Raw genomic sequence first — 24,766 nt, forward strand, 5'->3', positions numbered from 1 at the left:
TGAAGAGGCAACCTCCTATCCATTCAGTCTAGGGAACCACAGTGCCTCAGCTTTATATGGACTAAGCTTGAGTTGGTTGGCTCTCATCCAATCCATGATTGAGGCAAGACAATGGTCCAGCACCTCCACTGCCTCACCTGCAGATGTAAAGGAGAAGTAGAACTTTGTGTCATCAACATATTGCTGACAACGTACTCCAAACCTCTAGATAACCTCACTCAGTGGTTTTATGTAGGTGTTAAAACAGCACAGGTGATAAAATCGAACCCTGAGGAACCCACATTGAAGGCTTCACATGGCCGAAAGGCATCACCTTCTGGAAACGTCCATCCAAGGAGCAGAGCCACCTCTGAGTGGTGCCACTGCCTGAAACTTGCAGTCGCTCCAGAAGGGTCCCATAGTCGATAGTATTGAAAGCCACTGAGAAGTCAAGGAGAATGAATAGGGATACATTTCCCTTTGTCATGAAAATGGTTCTAAATTAACAACCAAGAGAGCAGAACATGGTTAAAAAAATACAGTGACATTTTTTTCAATCTGAGCAAATACTTCTGTCTGCTTGGTTTGAATGTGTGGATGGGTTAAAAACACTGACCCTGAGCACTTCTCCTTGAACGGAGATTGCAGATGTGTGAATATAAGTTGTGTCAATTTACTCAAGAGTTCAAAAGTGCACTGGCAATTTATGTTTAAAGTAAACAACCTGTATTTGCAGTCATATAATTGGACCTTGCAACTCTAGCAACTGAATTCAAAATATTGCTAGAATCCAGAAGTAAGCAGACCTACTGTATCCCGAGGGACTTTGGACTTATACTTCTAAAACGTCTTCCACAAAAGTATGGCAAAGCACTTTTGAAAACAGCAGCAGGACTTCATAAGCTATTTGTAACAGCTCCAGCTAAGGGGAGGAAATCTACCACACCTAGATAGTTCTTTAGATCCCAGCCACTAGATTGGATGCTCAGATAGGTTAGTGGAACCTCTATGCAATGGAGCTCTTTTGTCCTACAGCCCCTTCCTTGGACCTCCAAAAAGCTTGTCCTCTGGAATGATACGTGATGAGACAAAGGGACGATGCAGCAGGTCACTTCTGAAAGACATCTGTGGACCCAAGCCATTGTCTCCAAGTTTAGGCTGTGACCCCGCCCCCCCCAAAAAAGGTTAATAAAGAATGCATTTAATTTTACTCTATAAAATATTTTGAGATTTTGCCTCGTAGCTATGAACCATAGCCCCATGCTTTGTCCTATAAACTAGCAATTTGTTTTATTTTAAAAAGCCTGTCTGGTGTACTGAATAGAAACACTATATATTATAGACTACAGAGACTTGAGTTCAAATCTTGACTCAACAATGAAGATCACTGGGCGGCCTTCAATAAAACAACCTTCTTGTCTAACTTACTTCATAGGGATGCTGTGTGGATAAAATGATAGCAAAAACAAGCATATTGTTCTGAAGTTCCTGGGTCAAACCTACGACAAATAATATAAATCGGCATTTTAAAGGGATGTGCTCGATTGTAAATAAATAAATGTAACACAAACTGGGAGAAGAAAAACATTTAGAAACTTTAGTTTTATGTTTGTAAGTACATATTTATGATAAGCGTCATACAGCAGTTGCATTCAACTCCCAAAGTACATACGCAGGAGAAGCAGCACACAGTACCTGAACATCTGTAGGAGTCCCCAAAAGCAAAAAAATCAGTTTAGTGTGACAAAACACCCAAGGGGTGTGCAGTATTCTTAGCAGTTAGGTGAAGGGTTAAACAAAGAAAAGACAAACATACTTGAGTACAGCCCTATTCTCATTTGCATAACATAATTCAAACAATGCACTTTCAAGTTCAGTGCTCCAAATTGCTTTCTTGAAATCCTTTCCTGGATCAAGAAGAGGAGAGAGGCAGCCAGTTCCCCAATGTGACTTCTCGCTCATCTTCTACCCCTTGCAATGCAACAACTACTAGTTGTTGAAACAACGTGATGCCAAAACAGATAGCAACAACTGAAGCTGAACTTCCGACTTTGCTTCCCTTGCTTCATTTTTTTGTAAGGCTTCAGCTTACAGCAAAGTCAATGTCTCTTCTTGAAAGGCAACCCAAATACATGTATTTCAAAGTAAACATTTATTTTACATTTGTGTAGGCCACACACAGATGTAGGACAATTTCTTCACATTTTGAGCCTTCCCCCAATGCACGCACACCATGTCTTATGTACAGCAGTAGGTTTAGAACAATTCCTGAACTTAAGGTGCATAGGCAGATGAAGCCTTACACTGGAAAGAGAACAGCTTATAAATTTGCTCATAAAATGACATGGCAAAAATGCCTTTCATGTTATCAAAGTCTTTTCACAACATAAACAAGTTTAAAATAACGTGTAAACTTGACTTCAGAACCAATAAAATAACCCTGCCACCCTAAATCAAATTATTTCCAGTATATATCTTTCAAAAAGATCCCCCATTTTTAAAATAAAATTCATATATATATATATGTATATATATACACACATTTATAACTTAAGTGTTGTTTGCTGTAATTTTTCATGCAAGAGTAAGAGATGTGACCTTCTTAGAGAGGTCTTTCTGAAAATGCAGTAAAGCTCTTCACTCGTGCAAAGAACAAAGGGGTGTACATCTTGTCGATGTCAAAAGAAGAGACTGCTGTTTCACCAGTAGACCTATAAAAGATATTACAGAAACACATTAGACCGGTGCTGCGATATTGCAGAAAATGGTACTGAAGACAAAATTCAGCTTCCCCCAAATCTTAAGATTTCATTTCATTTTATTAGTTTCTGTAACTTATGGCTGCAGCTTATGGTTGCAAAAATGGATCTGAAAGCCATGTGGGCCAACACCTTGTAAATGCCGGGGGGTGGGGGTGGGGGATAGAATAAGAATTCCAGTAATCTCACGAGGTGCTGAGTAATGCCACCTCATAAAGCAAATAATTATTTGAACCATTAAAATTTTTAAAAAGCAAAACAAAACAAAACCCTTCAACTGTTAAGTATTAAAATAATCCAATCTCGATTTGTAAAAGCCTGGGGAAGCAAAGATATCTTCGGTTGACATCTGAATACTGTATATAGTGAGAACAAATTTATCTTCAAGGGAATGGCATCTCCAAAACCACGTGCCACTACCAAGATGACCCTGTTGTGCATGCCTGAACCATGGATTAATGCAGGACAACACAAGCAAAGCATCTTCCCCATCTATCTTAAGGACTGAGTTGACTGTACCAATCCTCATCTATTTACAAATTCTTGTAGTGGGGAAAATCCAATTGTTTTTCTTTCGCTAATGCATCCATCAGTGGAATGGGCGTAAAGGCAATTTTTAGCAATTCCTCCCCCTGTCCCACAAACTGCTTCAGGACCATCCCTAGGGGCCACCACCATGGCAAAGCCCCCACCATCACCACTCTTCCCTACTGGTAGAGGCTGATGGAGGGGCACTGCATCCTCACCTCCTCCAGGCACCAAACATGAGGAGTGGGACAGAAGGGCTGACTACCCTCTGTCATTAATCCCAACCAAACAGTATTCTTTCCTCTCCCCTTTTTATCCAAAAACTTACTTGTAAGTAATGTGACAAGAGTGATGAATCCAAACAAGCTTGTTGAATCTCTGGCGGCCACTGGAACACAGCTGTAGCCCTACATGAAAGCTGTGGTCAGTTTCTTGCACAGGGACACGACAGAAATATCTGTACTTGTGGTAGTCAATTGGTTTCTACATGGAAACAGAAATATAGTGCTGTCGAGAATATGTAACAATAAAGATAGTTGCCAAAGCCGAAGTTAAGGCTGCCGAATAAATGACACTGCTTGTATATTTCCATTTGAAAATACGTAGGTTCTATTTATGATAACCTATCATTATCATAAAACAATCACAACATGATGGTCAGAACTGAGAACTGTAAGCAACAGAAGGCTTTCTGGGTGAAAAATCATCACCTAAGCAGTTTGAGTTTATTTTACAGAAAAATGGATGCTATTTATATTTAAACGGCTTATAAAGATCAAAATATCTAAAAACCAGACTTACAGTAGAAAGCTCCTATTAAAAACATAGCAGTGGAGGCCTGCAAAAAAAATTACTGGAGGAAGACAAACAAACGAAACTAGGTCCTTCTCGGCACCTCTGCTGCCCTCAGCTTACCTCCCGTAAAGTCTTACCTCCACCTGAATTTCTATCCCTTGACTTCAACTGACCCTTGTCCACTCTCTCTCTCTCCCTGCCCACTAAAATTCTGGTGTTCTACTATTTCTTGCCCATAAGCCCACATTCCTCCCCCTAAACCCGCAGCTAACAGTCATTAATTATTTGGTTCAGAGCAGCAGCAACAACAGAGTGATCACAAATGAGGCATAATCCAAAGGCATGAGCAGAAACCATGTATTTGCCCAACCCCCTTCATTTATCTCCTTCAAAAGAGATTACAAATTGTTGTTAACTCTGTCTACATTTAAACAGCATTTTAAGTAATTGGTAATTAGGTGATACCAGAAGGCAGCTTAGCATAGCAATAACAAAACAAAAAACTATACTTATGAGTTTTAAAAAGGAAATTGAGGGCCTTTGTGGAAGTACTTTGGTGGTGTATGTATCTTCTATTTATTTTGAAAAGTTATTTGTCTATCTGTTCTCTATGCATCTTGATACTTCTTAAGATATTGTAACCAAATTTCACATAATTGTTCTTGAGATTAAGAAGCAGGTTTTTGTCTATGTTTGGATAAAGTTTGACAACATTTTGAATCAAAATGGCAGGCCGATTCTATCAAAAGTGAACTGATTTTTGTGTGTGTCTTGGAATTTCCAAGCAACGCTGGGAACAAGGCTGATAGCTTCTTTTCTATTAAGAAATTGTGTTCAAGAAAGCATTTACTGCTTTCTTGCTATCTTAACCAATGTCTCAGTCCTCTAGCATTTGGTTTCATATGTACCTCTTCCTTCTTCTTTGTCATTACAGCAAATACTTTGGTTTGATTGTCCGTATCCTGGGAAAGGCGATAATGGCCAAGCAGGATTGCATCCGTTCTAAGGTTTAGAAGGAAAAGACTCCATTAAAATATACTTCTCAAAGAGCTGACAATACTTCACAGATACTGCTTTCCTCTCTAAAGTGACAACTTGGGGCTGCAACTCTCAAGCCACTTAATCTGTATTTTAGTTTGCTCCTGAATGTTAATGGTACAGTATTTTAGTGCTCACACCTTACTTTAAATCCTGACATCCCCCTTACTTAAAAGACGAGGCGCCAATCCTTTCAATGCATGACAAATAAAATTCTGTGATACATAAACTCAACACACCTTGTGTTTTTAGTTCGTAAACGAGGAACAATAGACTGAGGTTCTTCCGGAGTTGTTAGCATCATTACTTGGCCATCTGGGAAGAATCTCATGTACCTACAAAATTAAGCAACATTAACCTGGGAAGGATGATTCTCCTTCTGTAAAATCACATAAACTTGAAAACAAAACGAAGAAATACAACTTAAACCAAGTTCCCATATATGTTTACATTTTTCCTACTTGAAAACAGGTGATTATGCTGCAAGGGGCTTGTACCTGCATACAAATGTCAGCGTAGTACCACCAGAACTTGTCTGACTATTTAGTTCTGACCACCAGAACTATTTCAAATAGTTTCTTATGTAACGACAGACTGCTCCCAAATGTCCCATGTTTGGGGATGTGGGAGTCTCGAGACCAAAAAGAGGCTCACCACACAGTGTTTTGGATCTTGGTGAGGGAATGCAGCAAAACAGCATAGGTCCCCATAATTTCAATCACAGAGATTCAATGGTGCTACTGGAGCTATACCAGCAGCACAAGCAGAGATATCAGTGTGAAGATTTAGCAGTGGGGTGTCATATCCAAGAGCAGTTAATGCTCTGTATGCTCATAGTTTGAGAAACATGGAAGGGTTCACAATGTGAAATACTGAGTCCAAGTGATTTTCAGTGGTTTCCAACTGAAAATAGAACTATGATTTAGAAATTAAAACCTTAATCCTTACGAAATTATACATGAGCATTATTTGTCAAGTTAGGGTCTTATCTGCTGCAGTTATCACTATTAAGAATAACCAAGCTGCACTGCACGAAGAAGTAGTTGTACCTGTAATAGTCCACTTGGTGCCATGCCCTATAGAAGCCATCAAGAGACTGTTCTCCTTGACGTATGTATGTTGTCTTGCTGATGTATACACCTATGGAACAGGAAGTAAAAAAAGAGATATATCAATAAATTTGTGAACAATGACCCACTGAGTTCTTAAATGATCATGCTTATAAAGTGATAATTTTTTAAACTTTCAATTATATAATTCCATCTAAAAACCTCTTTGAAATCCATTGGATCTCTCACATAGTGATCTTCATCTTTCTCTTATTAATTTACATGCTGCAGTCCTATCCACTGCAACACAGTTGTAGTCAATCTAGTGGCATGAGGTCAATGCATCAAGCATGGGATATAGTCCCACCAACTCAACCACTTCAGTTTTACCAGTCATTCAACCCCTGGGCGAACTAACACTCAAACACTTCACATATCAGCAACCGACCAGTTAACATATTACATTGAGATATATTTAAATAAGAAAGAAAATGCTGCTGCAATTGTCTTAAGTGCTGCTTTTCTTGGTTAATGATTGCCTTACCATCAAATCGAACTCTAGGTCTTTCCAAAAACATTTCCCTCCATGAGGTATAAGGAACCAATTTGTTACAGGTCCTGCCCCAAACCTTCAAACAAGCCTGACGCCAGATTTCAGGGTCCCTAGTAAAAAAAAAAGAAAACACATAAGAGCAAAAAAGGAAATTGAAAATACAAGGAAGAATGTATTTGGCTGTGATGTGAAGAGACTATTTATGAATGGCATTTATGCTACAGTTTAAATTTATAGACCTGTATTTTCCCCACAGTAACAAAACTGTTAGACTAAAGTTTGGAAAAATGAACCCTACACACATTACCCAGGAATAAGCCTCAAAGAACACTGTGGGACTTACTTCTGAGTAAACTTGCATAGGATTGTGCAGTGATGAGGACGTTTCGCCTGCTTGGAGGTAAAAGAGCAGCAGTGTGGGGGTTTTTTTGAGAGGTGGGGGAAGAGTTGAAATCTGAGAAGCAGTAAGATTCATGAGTACTGGGGACCATGCAGCACAATCCAGAATGGGAGCTAGATCGGAGACAGAATGGGACAGCCCCAGATGCACCTTAGGTCTTTAGACCCGCAAAGCAGGAGAGCCAACCATGCTTGAACACTCCAGAAGAAATAACAAGAATGCCAGCAGCCAAGTTCATGCTGGAGACAGAAATCCGCTAAAGTTGCTAATGGTCACAAGAAGCATCTCTGCCATAAGCAGTGAAGTGGTCCACCTTTTTTTGATCCTCCTCATCCCTACCCCCAAAGGAGGCATTGCAAGGACAGGCAAGATTTTCACTATTTATCTCCACCCCGTTTGCCCCCCAAATACATAAAACAAATCTGTGAATAATTTAAATAAACCACGGAGCTGATTGGCCGGCCTGCCTGACTGTCTCCCCCCCCTTGTAAATCAAAGGTTGTTCTGTTCACGTTCTTGCTAGTTGGTTGGGCTGTCAGAATAGGCAGCTGCTACTGTTGTCATTGGGAGTCATTTGGCTCACTGCTGATGGGGTGGGGGTGAGGAGGTGGGAAGTGCTAGAGCTTTTAAATGGGAATGATCTGAATCCCATGGACAAAAGGAAGGATGGAGAACTTCAGGGTAGAAGGCAGCAGGGTAACACACCACAAAGCAAGCAGGCAACAGAGTGATCCCTGTTACTTCATACGGGAGCAAACATAGCAGCACAGTTTCTCCTGCTGGCCATGTCCTATAACTTCAGACCTCTCAAATATGTGGCAATCTAGGACCCGCCATTACTCTCATTTCGTTTGTTGCAGGAAGCAGAAAGCTGGATGTGACAATGAACTGATCTGCTCTATACTTAGCAAAACTACCTTTATAACATGGCTTTTGTTTTTCATAGTTGCTGTTATTTTACTTTATTTTTTATATTAATAATAATTATAAAATTTGTATAGTGCCTCTCATCCACAAATCCCAGGGCAGTTCACAACATAAAAGCACAAAATATATAACAAAAACAAGAACAAGAAAACACAAATCAATAACCCCCTCCTCTATTTTTATTCCAAGATAAAAGTCAAAAAGAACTATTCCATGAATCAAGCACAATTACAAGCACAAATTATTACCATTTTTAAAGAAGTAAATTTCATGGTTTCACATTAAGTTTTTAGTTTGTTTTTGTATTTAACACAAGTATAAACTCTGTTTATGATTAAAATATCTTATTTGTTGTTCTAGTAAGGTTAAAATGTTTCTGTAATTTTCCATTTCTAGGTATACTGTCCTGGAATTCATTTTTGTGTGAGGGAGGTGACACTATAAAATAAACACATGCTTTAAAAATACTTGATCCTTTGGCCAGTCAATTTACCAAATATTTTTAACCAAATACCCAACCCCGATTTAATCCAGACTACCAAACTACGACAGGTTTCTTAAATGAAAGTTGTGTTTGTACCTGGCACAAATGTAGAAGCCTCTGCAGACCAATGATAACTGCTCTAAAGACCTCAGGTCCAGATCACTGGAAACCACCCATCGAAAAATATACATCATCAGCTCCATTGGCAACACTTTGGAAAAAACAGATAAATAGTAATTATATATAATTACTCCAAGCCTATTTTAGATAGCTACTTCCAAAATAAGTGGTTCTTTGGATGTGTCTAAGAATTATTCACTGTTTATTTAGAATTGTACTATTTTAATAAAGATATCATAACTATCTTTAGCTACATTAAGCATAGCGTGTTAGTTCCAAACAGCTGTTTCTCCAGAGACTGCTTATATCACTAAGCAAGCTAAAGTAATGATTCTGCATGTCAACAAAATGTTTACATGAAGCATGCAGCCCTCTATCACCTGCAACAAAGAATTTCAGCATATATAAAGTCAACTCTCTTCTTCTGATGACAACTGTGTTGGATACATCACATGCTATCACCAGCATACAAGGAGAAAGAATAAGTAACTATCAAGAATACAACCAAGCAAGAAGTCTTTAGAGTGTTATTTAAAGGGATATGATTCTTAAAACCAGCAAGAAGAAGATGGCAGTGTAAGTTCTTACAGCAACTACTAACAAGCAGCAGATCATGGCCTTTACAAATAGGCCTCCATTCACTTGGGTCAGGAAGCCTATGAAATTAAATGCAAAAACAAAAGGTAGGATTAAAAATAACTGTAAACAAAATAATAATAATAATCCCTGCATGTCCCTGTTTTTATTACACATTTTCAACACTAAATATGTATTTTTAACATGGAAATTATAGTGTTACGCCTATAGTGTTACGCCTAACCCTAACCCTAACCCTATAGCATTCCAAATTATAACAACAACGAAGGACAGTTCAGACAGAGGTTTACCAGGCTCAAATGAAAACCCATGTCCACCTTTTTACTGTGCGCACTATTTCAATATGAAAACTTCCCTTACCTGAGATATGAGTCTGATTCATATCAAGCTCAGGCTGACACAGTTTGATGGATGATTCCTGAAGAGTAAATTGCTGTTGAAAGTAGGATAGAAGGTCAGCCACCTTGCTATCATTCTCATTATCTTCAATGCTAGAAGAAGGAAGCATAAAGAGATTAGATTATCATACAACAGCCCCTTAACTATGTTTATGCTGAACCTATTAATTTCAATTAATTTACTTCCATGCGTGTGTATATCTAGAATTGCAGCCTTGTTCCTGAAGGCAATGTTCTTTCCTATTTACATCATGTTCTAGAAACAACCTTTATTGGTTTCTGTCACCAATATTCATACTTGTCAATTTAAATGAGGGTTTTTCACCAATACTATTCTATATTTTTGTAAGTAAATTTCCAGACAGGCTCTTAGTTCTGGAAATTATTATGATACATGTCAAACCTACACATATCTACTTAGATATAAGTACAATTGAGCTCAGTGAAACATGCTTCCAAGAAGATAAAGCTACGGGTTCACTCTTAAGATTGCATACTTATTTGGGATTATGCTGCATCAAACTCAGTGAAATTTATGTTTGAGTAAACAAACACAGGGTTGTACTGTGCAAACTTAAACAGGATTTCTCACATATAAAATAACAAATATGCATTCCTTGTACAGACTAGGCTTACAAATGAAATGTGTGGAAAGTCACGGCCGTGGACATTAAAAAACTGAGGCACGTAATCTTTATCAGTACAGCTCTTGGAAAAATCAGACAAAATGCTTCCAGAAGAGCAACTGAGATCAGAAAACGGGGAGAGAGGATTATCCTGCCATTTCTTTGTTCAAGATTGCTCCCTTTCAAGAAGTTTTCTTGCCCTTAATTGACAGATGCACATAAACATGTATTTAGAAATTGGGGATAGGAAGAGATATTTCAGTTAGATCAGGAAAAAGCACGCAAAGAACATATAAGCTACCACCCCTGCTTCTGTAATGCAACTATCCTGACGTGCTTTTTCTGATTTTATTAAAGAGAGTCACTGGATTATAGCACACATGTCTATGTGTCAGGTGCAGTCTGAACCCTAGATAAATCACAGAAAACATGTTAGAATGATAAATACAAACTCTTTGTGAATTCTATGCCCTCTTGGACTCTCAACTTATCATTTGGCTTCTAATTTTTGTTTCAATGTAACTATGTGAATTTGTTGTTTGTTTGGTTATAAGTTGCCTGGAGCAAAATAAAGTGACTACCAAATTTAATAAATAAAGCAAAAATAAAAATAAACTTTGATCTAAGGTAAGTGTGCATAGTGCACAGCAACCTTGCAGAATACTTCAGAAGAGCAATAAATGAGATCTAAACCTAACCTTTTACCATCCGAGAGAAAACCAGTATTAATGAAGGCTAAAAACACACCCACCAGATTTTCAGTTAATTTATATCTCTTGGCATTAAAAAAGAAAAGAAAAAAAAGTCTATGACCCTGTTCATGTATTACAATAAACAATGGTATTTTTGTGATGGGCACAAGCCATAAGGAGCCCCAGGCTCTTGCTGATAAACCTTGGTTTATCACAATGTGCAAATGTGGGTGATGGCTGTTGTATTTGTATGAAAAATATATTTGTAAGTTTAATAACAATATGACGTGCACATTTTTTCAGAGGCTGCTTCCAGTGACTTTAACATAGTTTACTCACAAGCCAAATCTATTAAGTCCTATTGAACCAAGTGCAACTTGTGTCTTAGGATCATAGGATCATATTTGCTTCAGAGTATGATCTAGATATAGTACAACACTCAAAATATTTGCAGGCAATATGAGTTGGATATTTAATTACTGTACAGCAACTTTTATTTAAAGATACATTATATGACACCTTTGGAGATCCTTTAGCATGAAGGATTAAAATGATCCAATTGTGTCCAAAACACAGCACTGCTAAATTACAGTGGTACCTCGGGTTAAGTATTTAATTCGTTCCGGAGGTCAGTTCTTAACCTGAAACTGTTCTTAACCTGAAGCACCACTTTAGCTAATGGGGCCTCCTGCTGCCACGGCGCCGCAGGAGCACAATTTCTGTTCTCATCCCAAAGCAAAGTTCTTAAGCTGAGGTACTATTTCTGGGTTAGCGGAGTCTGTAACCTGAAGCATATGTAACCTGAGGCGTATGTAACCCGAGGTACCACTGTATATTTATTTCAATGGCACTTGGTAGCAGCAACTGTGCATAGACTTGCAACTTTACAGAGTGATTTTACACATGTTTACTCAGACATATAAATGTCTCACTGAGTTTGATAAGAAATCCTCTCTAGTAACAGCTTAACCCTCTGCAGTTAGGTGTATTTTAACCTACTGATTTCAGAGCACTTAGGCATATCTCACTGCATAGGACTAGGGTTTAAGTGTTTAGAATTGCAGCTATTTGGCATATTCCCTCATCAGCATATTAAGCTTTCAAAATAATAAATATATTATACTTACTAGCTTTTCCCAATACTGTCACCATCTGGAGATCGGGTGTAGGTGATCTTAAACTCAATATCTGGGACCAGTTGCATAGCCAGACGATAGAACTTAATAGCTAAAAATAAAAGTAATGTATACTTAAATAAACTGCACTTACTTTACTGAGCATATGCATGAAAAGCATGCTTATTAGCACATTTCTCAGAAGGTTGTAACTAACAATGCTGAAAAACTGCTCCAAAGGGTCGCCCTCCACCCGAGCACTCATAAAATACCAGGAGGCAGTAGGAGAGGTTGACCAAGATCAATATTTATTTCTGTAAAATAAATGCATGAATCCAAATTCATTATCATGAATGGTTACCATGAAATAAGCAGTGTGTAATACAAACACATATTGGGGACAGTCTATTCCCATGCACTAAATAAATGCATACAGTTGTACCTTGGTTTTCAAACAGAACACATTCCGGGAAGTCCATTCAAATTCTGAAACGTTTGGAAACCAAGAAGTGGCTTCCGATTGGCTGCAGGAGCGTCCTGCAGCCAATCAGAAGCCGAGGCGGATGTTCAACTTCTGAGGCAAAGTTTGCAAACTGGAACACCTACTTCCAGGTTTGCAGTGTTCGAGTTCCAAGTTGTTCATGAACTAAGCTCTTCAAAAACCAAGGTACGATTGTATACACTTCTTACACCAACAAGCACCTTAAAGCTGAACCCCTGAATCATTAAAACTGTCCAAGGACATATGAAAGTAGTCACAATCAACCAAAGATTAAAATGTCAGCATGTTGCCTTCTATCAGTCAGGAATAGGCAATGTGGCCTTATTTTTTCTGGTCCAGTCAAGATCTGGAATAAGGTGAAATGGGAGACCAGAGAGGAGAAATAATTCCCCTGGCAACTGTATCTTCCTAGCGAAGGCTACCTCACAATATTAGTTAATGCACTAGTGCATGTTCAGCTATCATTTTTAAATGACATCAATGGGAAAGACCCAAAGAACCATGTAACTAGTCCTGCAGGTTGAGGAGGGATTTGGACTTGTATGTCTTATACAACAGTCCCCAAACAGCATGACAAGCCACTTTTCAAACTCAAGAAGTTTGGAGAGAGTTTGTAACACAGCAGTAGCAGCTTTGCAAAAACAACTAAGTCTTTGGAAAACAAGCAAAACAAGTGAAACATGGTTTATGCAGAGAAATGCATTACAAGATGGGCAGATAAGTTGGCCTTCCCCCTTAGAAGTTGCAGGTATGCAATATGTCCATGGCCAGTGTATAGAATCTATACATAAGCAGTGCTTGGATGGGGTGAAGATTCTAGGGAACAGAGGCAGGCCTGGGTGTCATCAGCATATAGACACTGAAAGGGTCTTTTACCACAAGGCCTATTTTTGCTCATATCAGATAATAGTGTTTCATGAAACCTGTATAAATCCACCAATTCTTCAACACAAGTTGGTTACTATCTCTTTTGTGACTATCCTCAAAGCAGCACTTGGGAGCCACCAGTGAGAACAGGGACAGAGAACCTATGGCACTCCAGAAGCTAGTGAACTACAACTCCCATCATTCCAGGCCACTGATCATTCTAGCTGCGGCTGATGGGAGTCAGGTGTTCATCATCTGGAGAACACAGGTTAGTCTTTATAAATTTCATCTAGGCCTCATATATAGCCTGTGACATCTTGGTGGGCTGGCCAGTTGGCACTGACCCATTAAGACATCCTTTTCAATGGTAGTTACTGAACGGAAGACTGTTTTAACTGCTTTTTGAATGTTTTTCACTGCAACCGATTTCAGGTTTTTTAAAAAATTGTAATCATTTTTGAAATGTTTTAATCTGTTTTGTAGTGCATTCATTTGTTTTTAAATGGTGTATTTCTTTGCAGTCTTGGGCTCCGTGGAAAGACTAGGGCATAAATTCAATAATAATCTGCACTATACATTTAAAGCAGCATCACACCACTTTAAACAGTCATGGGAAGAGGGACTGATTCCTAAATTACTCTGGAAACTAGCTCTTTGAAGGGAATAAGGGTTTCCTAGCAACTCATAAGTGCCCTTAACTACAGCTCCCAACATTCTTTGGGGAACATTATCACTGCTTAGAATAATGTAATATGACTTTAAATCTATAGGCAGATGGGGCCTTACTGACTGTAAAAAGTATAGTGGATGTTTCAACATGTCAGTGAAAATTATGTACTCTTATTCACACTTAACCTTCTGTTTGAATGAAGGGAATGGATCAAATGCAGCTAGATTATAACTATGCTTTATTGGTTAAAGCCTGGGGCTGATAGGGCCAAGATTGAGGGTTGGTCCCTGTATGGGAAAGCTGCATATTCCTGCATTGCAGGGGGTTACACTAGATTCTATGATATCAAATCCCATTGATTTCAAGGTAATTTATTTCTTGATCAATCAGTTAGGATCCCAGTCTTACAATGGTAGCTCCATTAGCATCTTTCTCATATTATTCTTACTGAGTAATACAGCATCTTAAGGTCTAGCTTCATTTATTGTGAGTAACCATTATAAAATATATTACTTTTTTAAGCATGTCATGTAGTAAATGCTAGGACTGGTATTGTATTCATTTATTTTAAATAGTAACAGCAGCAGTGATTTTTATAAGGGGAAAGTTCACAAATGACCTTTTTCAGTTTAGCCATGTCCATGTCCATTTTGAATCTACCCCAAACCCCACCCTAAAAACCCGGGCTCAATTTAGGAGGGGGTTCAATACAATGTGAACTGCCCTGAGACCTGTGGGTATAGGGCAGTATGTAAACTTAATAAATAGTAATAACAACCCTTCCACACCCTTTCCAAAATGTAGAGGCGGAAAGAAAAATATAAGCAGTTAAAGCTACACACTCCTCCAATGCTATTGGGAATCATGAGAAAACATACTTCACCAATGCTTCCCAGTTCAATCCTTATTGCATTATCATTTCCCATAATCCCTTATGACAACCAAGGAATGATCAGGCTTCTGCTATTAGGTGCCTTCCTTGCCACGGTCCTTGATAGCCTAAGTTTGGGAAGAAGGATTTGAGGGCCTGCAGACCACCTATTATTCACCCACTATTAGCAGCAGGTGTAAAATCTGGTTTGTTTTATACTTAGGTCCTTGGAATCCACCTGATGAACTCTAAGGCCATTCATTTGAAATGGGCATTCGGAATCAAGTTAGGGCAGAGTAGTGGACTGTCTACTACATATATATCCCACCTCTTATCCAAGGAACTTGGGTTGCAAGGTTCTCCTCTCCATTTTAGTCTCACAACATCCCTATGAGGTATGTTAGGATGTGAGACTGTGACTGGCCCAAGGTCACCCAGTGAACTTCATGGATGAGTGGAGGTTTTGAACCCAGGTCTCTCAACGCTCTAACCACGCTGGCTTATAAAGGCCTACTGGCATGCAATGGCCCCTACATGAAAGTTGTTATAACATGAAAGAGGCTATATGATACATGAAAGGGGATATAGTGTGCAAGTCATCACACATGGAGTGTCCTACAAAAGGGCACTATGGGTATCACCAGAGTTGCAGCAATTAAAGAGATTAATTTTGTAAGCATCTCTTAAAGATTATGCTTCCCTTCCAGTAACCTTCTGTGTTGAGACTGTACTGTAAGGACTGGCACTCTACCATATGTTTATGGTATAGATGCATTTCATCAATCTCTTTTTTATAGAATAGTATATTTGTTCCAGTGCATCTTCTAGTAATAAATGCACTTTCTCTAATCATCATTCTGTCTCATTTTGCAGAAATACCAAGTTATTCACACACACAAATTTTATAAAGTTTTTTATTTAAAAGAAAAGAAGGGTTAACATCACAGAACCAACATGACTCAGGTGAACTAACCTAGCAGCCTGGAGTGTAGAAACCAAAATAGATGAGGTTGAAATAGGTGAAGTTGCAAAGTCTTATGCGGCAAATGCAGCACAGCCTAATACAGTCTTAGCACATCACCGAAACTGGATAAAATTCTATTATATGAGGCAAGTTGCTTTATTTTTAAAATGTGGTATATGGCTAAAATTATCCTGTCCTAGCAATATTACATATTAGTGCAGCATCCCAACTGCACAAATACAATATTCTATTGTATTTTAAAGGGTATACAAACAGTGCAACTCTATGTATATTTACTCTGGACACAGTAGAACTTTAAGAGTTTTACTCACACTTAAGTGGGCATAGGGTTGTAGCCTAATGTTCTTCTTTGACAGGAATATCAATGTTAGGATCATTAGAAGTCATTCTTGAGTACGAACATTTTTATATAAAAGCAAAACTTGCTACAGCAATTCACACAAGCAGCATGTTTCAAAGTGAAGCAACTATTTTAAGGTTCTTTTTTAAAAATAGGATTTAATAAGCATGGAAACTGGGACAGGAGCTAATTTGTGTTTTTTAATATCAAAGCCTCAGAAAACCAGAGACAAGAACTACCCTCAACAAATAGAATAGTATGCTATTTTGTTCAGGTTAAATTTAGCAAGATCCTAAAAGACCACCCACTGCTGCCTATTCTATATGTCAAGACTACTTCTCAAATTAGAATGCTGGTAAAAATCTGCTTCACACTGAGCAATAAAAGTGAAGAGAGGGATCCTTAAGAGAAATCTTATTCAAATCAAATTAGACATCACTTTGACTTTTTTCCAGCAAGAAAATGGGATTTAACAGCTTTAAATTTCACTAGTTTTAGCCTTTTCAAAGACCCCCGAGAAGCTGTTTTCAGGCACCGGCAGCATGTAATAATTTCCTGTATGAAACAGTAGAATTTCCTTGAGAGTTTTTACCAAAACGTCCTAAGAGCATTCAAAAATGAAGATGACAAAAGCTGCATAACAATATGTTTAGAAGGTACCTAATCACATTGTGATCAGTAAAGCCATTTAGACACAGGCCAATATTTATGTGACTTTTTAGCACAGTATCCCTTCTGCACAGGAAGCTTTCCCACGGGTGTATATATTACGTTGTGCCAATTGGATATCAAGACTCAAGGGTGAATTTGCATGTAGAAGAGCTTGCTTAGCTATGAAAGTTCACCATTGTCAATGGCACCTATCTGCCACCAACAGATGCTGGGTTTCTAAATATAACCAAATTCAGTACAGTGGTACCTCTGCTTACGAACTTAATTTGTTCCAGAGGTCTGTTCTTAACCTGAAACCGTTCTTAACCTGAGATACCACTTTAGCTAATGGGGCCTCCTACTGCCACCGCCACACAATTTCTGTTCTCATCCTGAGAAGTTCTTAACCTGAGGTACTACTACCAGGGTAGCAGAGTCTGTAACCCAAAGTGTTTGTAACCCGAGGTGTTTGTAACCCAAGGTACCACTGTACTTTATATCATGGTGGCATGTTAGCACACCACAGGTGAGACATTCTTGGATTTTGAATCCTTCCCAAGTAAAGGAACTAGGTTCCTGACAAGTACCGTAATTTTCACTCCAAAACACGCACTCTTTTGCTCCTAGAAAGTAAGGGAAAATGCCTGTGCGTGTTACGAAGCGAATGCACTCGACCGGAGCCATGGCTGCCATCAGTCAAGCAAAGCGGGAGCCGCTTGCAGGGCTTCTGTCCCGCTTTGCGCGGCTCTAGCATTGCTTGCTTTACAGCCAGGAGGAGGGGGAGGAGCCAAGGAGGAGGGAGGGAGGGAGAGCCATGGCAGCAAAGCGGGCAGCAGCCGCTTACATGGGAGGAGGGACAGACGGGAGCCATAGTGAGCTGGAAAAAGCGCCTTGTAGCCAGCAACAGCTGCTGCAGCCTCAGCTAGCAAAGGTCCGCTCTCTAAACGGAGCAATGAGGCTGCAGAGGGACGGCAGGGCACAGGAGGGCTCTGAGCCACGAGCGCAGTGAAAACCAGTAAAAAAGTTTTTTAAAAGGCTGCTGGGGACAGGAGGGCACGGGATGAGGGAGAGGGGGAAATTACGATTCTCCCAGCGTCTCAGCTGATCCGCTGAGCAGGACTTGGGTTGCAGGGGATTCGCCATTAGCTGTGTAAAGCAGCAAAGAGGGAGAGGAGCAAAGCGGGAGAGGAAAGGAGCTGCTTACACTGCTGTAAGTGGCTGCTGTCCGGTTGGCTACTTTAAAGCAACAGTGCTCTTTCCCTCCCCCCTCCCCGCTCAGCTCGCCGAAAAGCTCCTTTTCCACACACCCCACCAAGCTCCTTCTCCCCTTAAACCCCTCTCCTGCATCATTAGCAGCATCCTTCTCCACCCACCCCATGCGTTTTCCTTCTTCCCCTTAAACCCCTCTTCTGCATTATTAGCAGCATCCTTCTCCACACACCCCACGCGTGCTCCTTGTCCCTTGAATGTTTTCCCTTCCCTCCCCACTTAAAACGTAGTTACAAAGCACGGATCCACATGGATCCTCAGGATTTTTGCACTGGGTCACCCCAAGTTCACCATCAGATCACATAGCATATCCATGGCTACAGCTTGCACCAAAAAACACCCACGCACCCACTGTTTCATGGGGCTGCAATGGCGCAAAAAAAAATATATGCATGGATCCTCAGGATTTTTGCATTGGGCTCACCGTCAGTTCACGTCTGTGGCCACAGCATGAACCACAAAAATCATACATCCACTGTTTCATTTAGAATATTTTTTTCTTGTTTTCCTCCTCTAAAAACTACCTGCGTGTTATGGTCAGGTGCGTGTTATAGAGCGAAAAATACGGTAATATTTTTCTGCCAAGGAGTACTTGTCAATTCACACGTGCAGTGCTAATAGAAAAATGTAGCAACAAGTTCTATATATTGCAATACATACTTCAAAATGAAATTGTCAGTTAAGTTTAGAAGTTCTTAAAAAGAAAAGGGCTTTAGAATCATTTATTAATCCTCACAACATCCCTGTGAGGTAGGGTACTGAGACATCTCTTCCCTCCCCCTAAGGCTACCTAATTAAATTTATGACTGAGCAGGGCATTTAACATGGTTCACCCAAGTCAAAATCAATATTCTAGCCAAGGCACCAGAGGCCCCATGTCATCTGAACTGTAGTTAGTGGTCCTTCACTTTTGCAACAGGATTCTTAATCAGCAGATGAGAAAACAAAACTGCCTAGCTCTCAGCTGTGTTCACAATTCTTTCCTCCCAACAATTACTGTACAAATAGTAGTTTTCACCCACAGCAGCCTATGAATTCAGTTCATATGCAACAGTTAAGATCCAGAAATTTACTGTATAAAGATTAAAACACAAACATTAGATTACCTTCATAAAGAGCCCCATTTTGTTCTTGTTCCACTGCTTTCAGGAACAGTTCTCTTGCCTGTACAAAAATTAGTGAATTGTTTGAGTCTCTTGCCAGCAAGCCAAATAAAATTACTACTCAATCATAATATATGGCAAGTTTTATCAGCATTAAATATAAAATTAAGACACACAGAAGTGAAGTTTTTCTTGTCCAACTAAATGGATTGTGTTTGTGATATGTCATTTTCTTAACCTTAAACCTTCATCACCTCGCAATACCATTTTACTTCTACTATTTGTTTTGCAGTTTTACAATTAAATTGTCCATCCACAGTAGTTCTGAAACTGGCAGTAATTCCACTCATCTGAAAATATCTCAATACAATGACCACAAGAGGATGTGCCATTGTGGATCTTTACAGTAGTTTTTCCAAGAGTAAGATCAAATTATGATTTGATACTATCATGGTGACTAGCATCTGCTGGAAAAAACAGTAACTCCTTGTAGATTCTACACCTAGAGCAAAAATCGGTGACATATTAAGCAAGAAAGCACCTGCGGGATGATTTCCAAAAGTGAAGTCTAAGGCAGTTGTGAGAGAAAGCACAGTCGTCAGAGCACATTACAGCTGCAATATTTCTGCCAAGTCTTGCTATTAAGAACAGAACACACAAATCAGTGAAATAGCAAGTTTTTCCAACATATTGTGTTATTTTTGATAAATAAAATTTGCTCCAAAATTTCCTAGAGCATCGAATGAAAAAGACACAGCCAAAAAGAAATGGGAAAGGGAGATAGTTAATGTCATTCCACTTTCCTTCAGAAGAAAAACTGTCTAGCTTACTATAAAAAAGTGATTGAGGTGAATCAAGTTCTTCAGCATTTTCGGTTTTGACATGCATCTTCCTTCTGTTATGAATTCTTCCTATTTACACATGCAAGTTAAATTAGTAGGATTTTTGTCATTTTTATCTTGCTAATTTATCTATCCTAATAAAAATTTGTCCCCATCATTTTACTAATTTATGTACAATAAACATGGCTAGTCCCTTTTCTTCATTGAACTTGGATCCAGACAAGCATTTTAGGAACTCTGAGCAACATCTTCCAAATAAATATTTTAAAGCATCTTTCTGTATTTCCCAGTTTTAAGGGTAATACGTCCATATTCTGTTAATTCAGAAGATGAAACAGAATGAGAAAGTAGGGAGAGATGGCACAGCGGTAAAAACAGAAGTAGAAAAAGTAGCCCATGCTTTTTAAGTGCTTAGCCCGTAGAGATTGCATTCCATTAGCTCACTGAAGATAAGAAGCTCAAGTTCTTTACCTTTTCCTCTTTTGCTAGTTCCAGCTTTCCTTTGGTATCTACAGCCTTTACTGAAGGCCCTCTTGCCGACGTTCTGCAGGATCGAACCTCCAAACCCGTAGAGCTCACCCCTGGGGTAAGTTCAAACATCCATTGTGCTCTGAACATCTGGAGCTCTGCCTAGAAATCCAGAAACTAAATCCAATATTTGGGTAGACGTGTCTACAAGTGCAAGATATTTAGATAATTTCTTCCATGTAATGAAGCAAATGATTCTTGGTATTTTACTTTTTTAAAAAAATCTGAAGGTATTATTTATTCCAGTCAGTAACTGACATTTTGCTGCTGAATTTTAGTGTATTCATAGCTACTAATTTTAGTGAGAAAGAATCACTTTGCTGTGGGCCTTTCCAGGACAAATTTGCAAGTTTGGAAACAAGCAAAATAGATTCTGGTACATCTTGTCAAACCCAGTGCTACTGAAACATTACAAAAACATGGAATGCCAATAAATGGGTTCTGACAATCATCTAAACAAACTGTTTATTATATAGTTAAGCCATCTCAGCAAGTGCTTTCTGAACAAGATTGCAAGGTCCTAATCATCAATGAATTTCTACTATTTTCTAAGCCAGTTTCTGAGTAAATATGGTGAAGAACTATTTTGGGGTATTTTCATTTGGTGAAAGTAATTGCGCTGGATCATTTAACTTGCTGAATTCCTCAATCATTATTGCTGCTAAATTATAAGCTGTCCCATTTTCTATTTATTGTAAGAAAACTAAGAGTTGCAACATTCTTCAAATCCTTCGGATAAGTATGTGGCAGGTGTCACAATAAGATGCTAAGATGTCCCAATCTACACAAAAAAATAATACCCTAAAGGAAAAGGAAAAGTCTATTTGCAGAAAGAGCTTACTATAGCTCATTCTTCAAAGAGTGACCAATATACACTATGTCAGTATTTTAAAGCTTGGAAGTTAGAAAGAAGCCAGGAATTACAGCATTTTGTATGAATTAATGCACTCCCTCAGATTGTAAAGTATTTCTTATCCACAGATAGAACTTACTTCTACTGCCTCTGGAATTACTTATCTTTATGAACATTATAGCACAATAAAATCCTTAAAACTATTCAGTCCAAAGAAACAAACGAGGCACATTATCAAATTGCCTATCTGTTCAAAGCATTCAAATACATTGGCTCTAAAGTGCAGATTGGGACAAGTATACCAACGAAAGGACAAAAAATACACAGACCAAATAACTTAATTATGCAGATGAGTCCATGCCCTAAAATACAATAGCAGACATACCTGAAGATTTGCTTCCCCAGACCTTTCATTGTCATCTGCTCTTACCATGTCAGAGTGACAATCTTCTTCACCTTCTGCCTGAGAGAATAAATCACATGAAATTAGTACTTAAAGTCACATTTTTAATGAAATTAGTATTGTCCCTTAATTTGTTCTTATCCTACAAAACACCTAATCTAAAATCATACAGAATTTTTAAGCAGATGTTATAGATGAGCCACTATTCATACTCAAAGTATACCCTTTGAAATTATAAAATATTATAAACCAAATAATAATAATAAGTACTTGCATGCAGGATTCTATGTCATTGCAACTCTGGGGTTTGTTCATCACTGCTTCATACTAATGAGATGAATATTAATTGGCTACAGTTTATTAATGGGATCGTTTACTAACTTTAGACTGTGCTCAATGGTTGACCTGTCTTCTGAAAGATAACCCCGTAGCTATTTTTAAAATGAGATCTCTTCATGCAACTGATAAATAAAAACATAAAACAGGATACATAAAACCATTTACACAGCCTTGCAGAAGACAACCAAAAATGTTTAAAAAAATTTAAAGATGTGTTTCCTAAGATAAGCTATCTTTTGGAAGAAAAGGTAAGTGGACAAATACTATTAAAACTTAGACATCTATAGCTAAGCTCTGAAACAGGAACTTTTCGAGTGTAAATTTAACTATGTGGCATTCTAGGTAAATAATTTTGTATTCACCTCATTTGTATAAAGCAGTAACTTGACGTACAATCCTGCATGCAAATACAGAACCTTATCAGACCATGCATGAAGTAATGCTGTATTTTATTTGTTCCAGTCTTATACGCCATTTGCTCCAGATGAAAACATAGGGCAGTTTGAAACAAAAAAATATATATATAATACATAAACCAAAATGAAGTCATTCATCCATTTAAAAAACAGCAACACTAAGCCTCACAGTATCAAGACCATCAAGGCCTGGACAAATACACATGAAAATAGACTGTGTATATGGAATTAGTGTAGCAGCTGCAACAAAGAGCTGAAGGTGGAAAAATAAAAAATCCTCCCACTACCTCTCATGAAAGTCTCTTACTTCCTTTCACCTTCAGCCACACTCACAAGAAAGCACAGAATCAAGACAGTGGGAAGAGGAGTCATTTTAGGCGGCTTGCTATTTGAATTTTCACACTAGTTCTTGACAGGAATATTACCTGGATTGAGTTTTCCTTCACTGTGGGATCCTAAAACTCAGAAAAATCTTAATTGCAACCTACTCAAAAGCAGGTTCATACTGGCAAAACTGATGTGCAGCACCACACCCAGCTCAGCAAATGACTCATTCTTGCTACTTGGGATATAAATGCATGACACCCAAGTTCTGAGTGCTCAATACATATACTGTAAACTCATTAACTCATTATCAGGTGTTAAAGAAAATCATAGATAGCTTCAACTAGACTCATCCAATGAACAGATTCAAAGTTTGGGACCAAAGTGCTTTCACAAGTGGCTCAAACATTCTAAAAATATCTTAATGCTAATGTTTCCACTATTGTTTCATATAAAATCTTCCTCGAGTTCTGTGGGGCTCACTGGATAGATGGCATCAGTAGCTCTTGTATATTTATTATTTATTATATTTTTATTTTGGTTAGTCGCCTCCTCTCGCCATAGGCCACTCAGGAATAGAAGCTGCTGTTGGCAGTGATGAAGTCTTCTCCAAAGACCTGGGTGTTCAAGGCTGCTCCCTGTATGTATGCATGCATTTAAGTATATACAGTAATTCTACATATTCATATACGCATATGCATACACACGCATATTCATATAGCATATTCATATACACATATGTGCACATTCATATATATGCGCATGCACACACTCAAAATAACAGCGGTCATATGCTTAATTTTGCATCTCGGTGCTCGTATCAACTGCCCTGGACTTCAAACATGATGGATCACTGGGGAATTTCCCCTCCAACATTTCTCCCGATGACAGCAGGGATGCTGTAAGGAAAAGCTGGATCAAGTCAGAATCCCGGGATCAAATCAGAAACCGGGATGGCTTCTGCAAATCCGGGACGGCCCCTGACACCTGGGAGGGCCTGCGCACGGGACGAAAAGGAGGGCAGGCAGGCGGGAGGCGCGTTCCGACCCGACGTGCCCCGCCCCCATCACGCGCCGCCAACGCCCCCCTCCCTTACCATGCTGAGGCCGAGGCAGTTCCTACCCCAGGCCGCCCGTCCAACGGTCGTTCTCGCGCGGCTGCGGGCGCTGTGGCTGTTTCAAGGCGCGAGCGGCCTCTTCGGCTGGTTCTTCGCGAGCGTCGGTGACGACCGGCAGCCGCGGGCCCCGTCTTTTGTGCCTTGAATAATGTCTGTTTTTTAAGTTTTCTTCACCCCCTCCTCTTACGAGCGGTTAAACAAGTCGGGAAGGGAATTTTAGTAGAGTTCTCGGTCGGAGAAGCGGACCACGCAGCGGGAGTCACTGCGAGCGCGGCGTACGGCAGCCATTTTCTCAAGGAGAGAGAGAGAGCGAGAGCAGGTCGCAGGCAGGCAAGCGCGCGAGCGAATGTTGCCAACTGAGCCGCGGAGCAGACGAGGCGCGCGGTGCCAGATGGGACGCCGCTGTGCGCACGCGCGCAAACCTTTCCCCTCCTCCCACTCGGGGCGCAGAACCAGAGCGGGTGGGTGTGGCGAAGAGGAGGGACCTACTGTACCCAGAAGGCAATGCGCTAACGGTTGGGGGTTTTTGGTCTTCCGTTACCCCGCGCTGCCTGCCGGGAAGTGTAGGCGGCGCAGTGTATGCTGGGAGCTGCGAAAGCGTTCTTTAAGCATTCAGCTGGCCTGTG

General features: G+C 39.5%; 1 protein-coding gene across 2 annotated transcripts; it reads right to left on the reverse strand.

Annotated features, from left to right (window-relative positions):
* Nucleotides 1–1,562: 1,562 nt before the first annotated feature.
* FBXO9 (F-box protein 9) lies at nucleotides 1,563–24,470 on the reverse strand. Of its 2 annotated transcripts, XM_081906406.1 has the most exons (13): nucleotides 24,120–24,469; nucleotides 21,927–22,004; nucleotides 20,632–20,790; nucleotides 19,322–19,379; nucleotides 12,073–12,172; nucleotides 9,590–9,720; nucleotides 8,609–8,723; nucleotides 6,693–6,811; nucleotides 6,149–6,239; nucleotides 5,339–5,434; nucleotides 4,970–5,063; nucleotides 3,595–3,749; nucleotides 1,563–2,690 (listed from the first exon to the last, which is right to left on the reverse strand). In XM_081906406.1, exons 1-13 carry the CDS (start codon nucleotides 24,120–24,122, stop codon nucleotides 2,582–2,584), a joined length of 1,308 nt encoding a protein of 435 aa, XP_081762532.1. In that variant the 5' UTR covers nucleotides 24,123–24,469; the 3' UTR covers nucleotides 1,563–2,581. The 2 variants fall into 2 exon arrangements, with proteins under 2 accessions (XP_081762532.1, XP_081762533.1); XM_081906407.1 differs by lacking the exon at nucleotides 20,632–20,790 and having other exon boundaries at nucleotides 24,120–24,470.
* Nucleotides 24,471–24,766: the final 296 nt, after the last annotated feature.

This window comes from Podarcis melisellensis (assembly GCF_964234715.1).
Source record: "Podarcis melisellensis genome assembly, chromosome: 3".
NCBI lineage: Eukaryota > Metazoa > Chordata > Lepidosauria > Squamata > Lacertidae > Podarcis > Podarcis melisellensis.

Bases quoted from the DNA above. Each gene is read 5' to 3' on its own strand.
- FBXO9 (XM_081906406.1), bottom strand. The intron at 9,721-12,072 runs GTAAGTATAATA...TCCTTCTTCTAG, and splicing joins GACAGTATTGGGAAAAGCTA to CATTGAAGATAATGAGAATG. The intron at 2,691-3,594 runs GTAAGTTTTTGG...TATCTTTTATAG, and splicing joins TCTTGTCACATTACTTACAA to GTCTACTGGTGAAACAGCAG.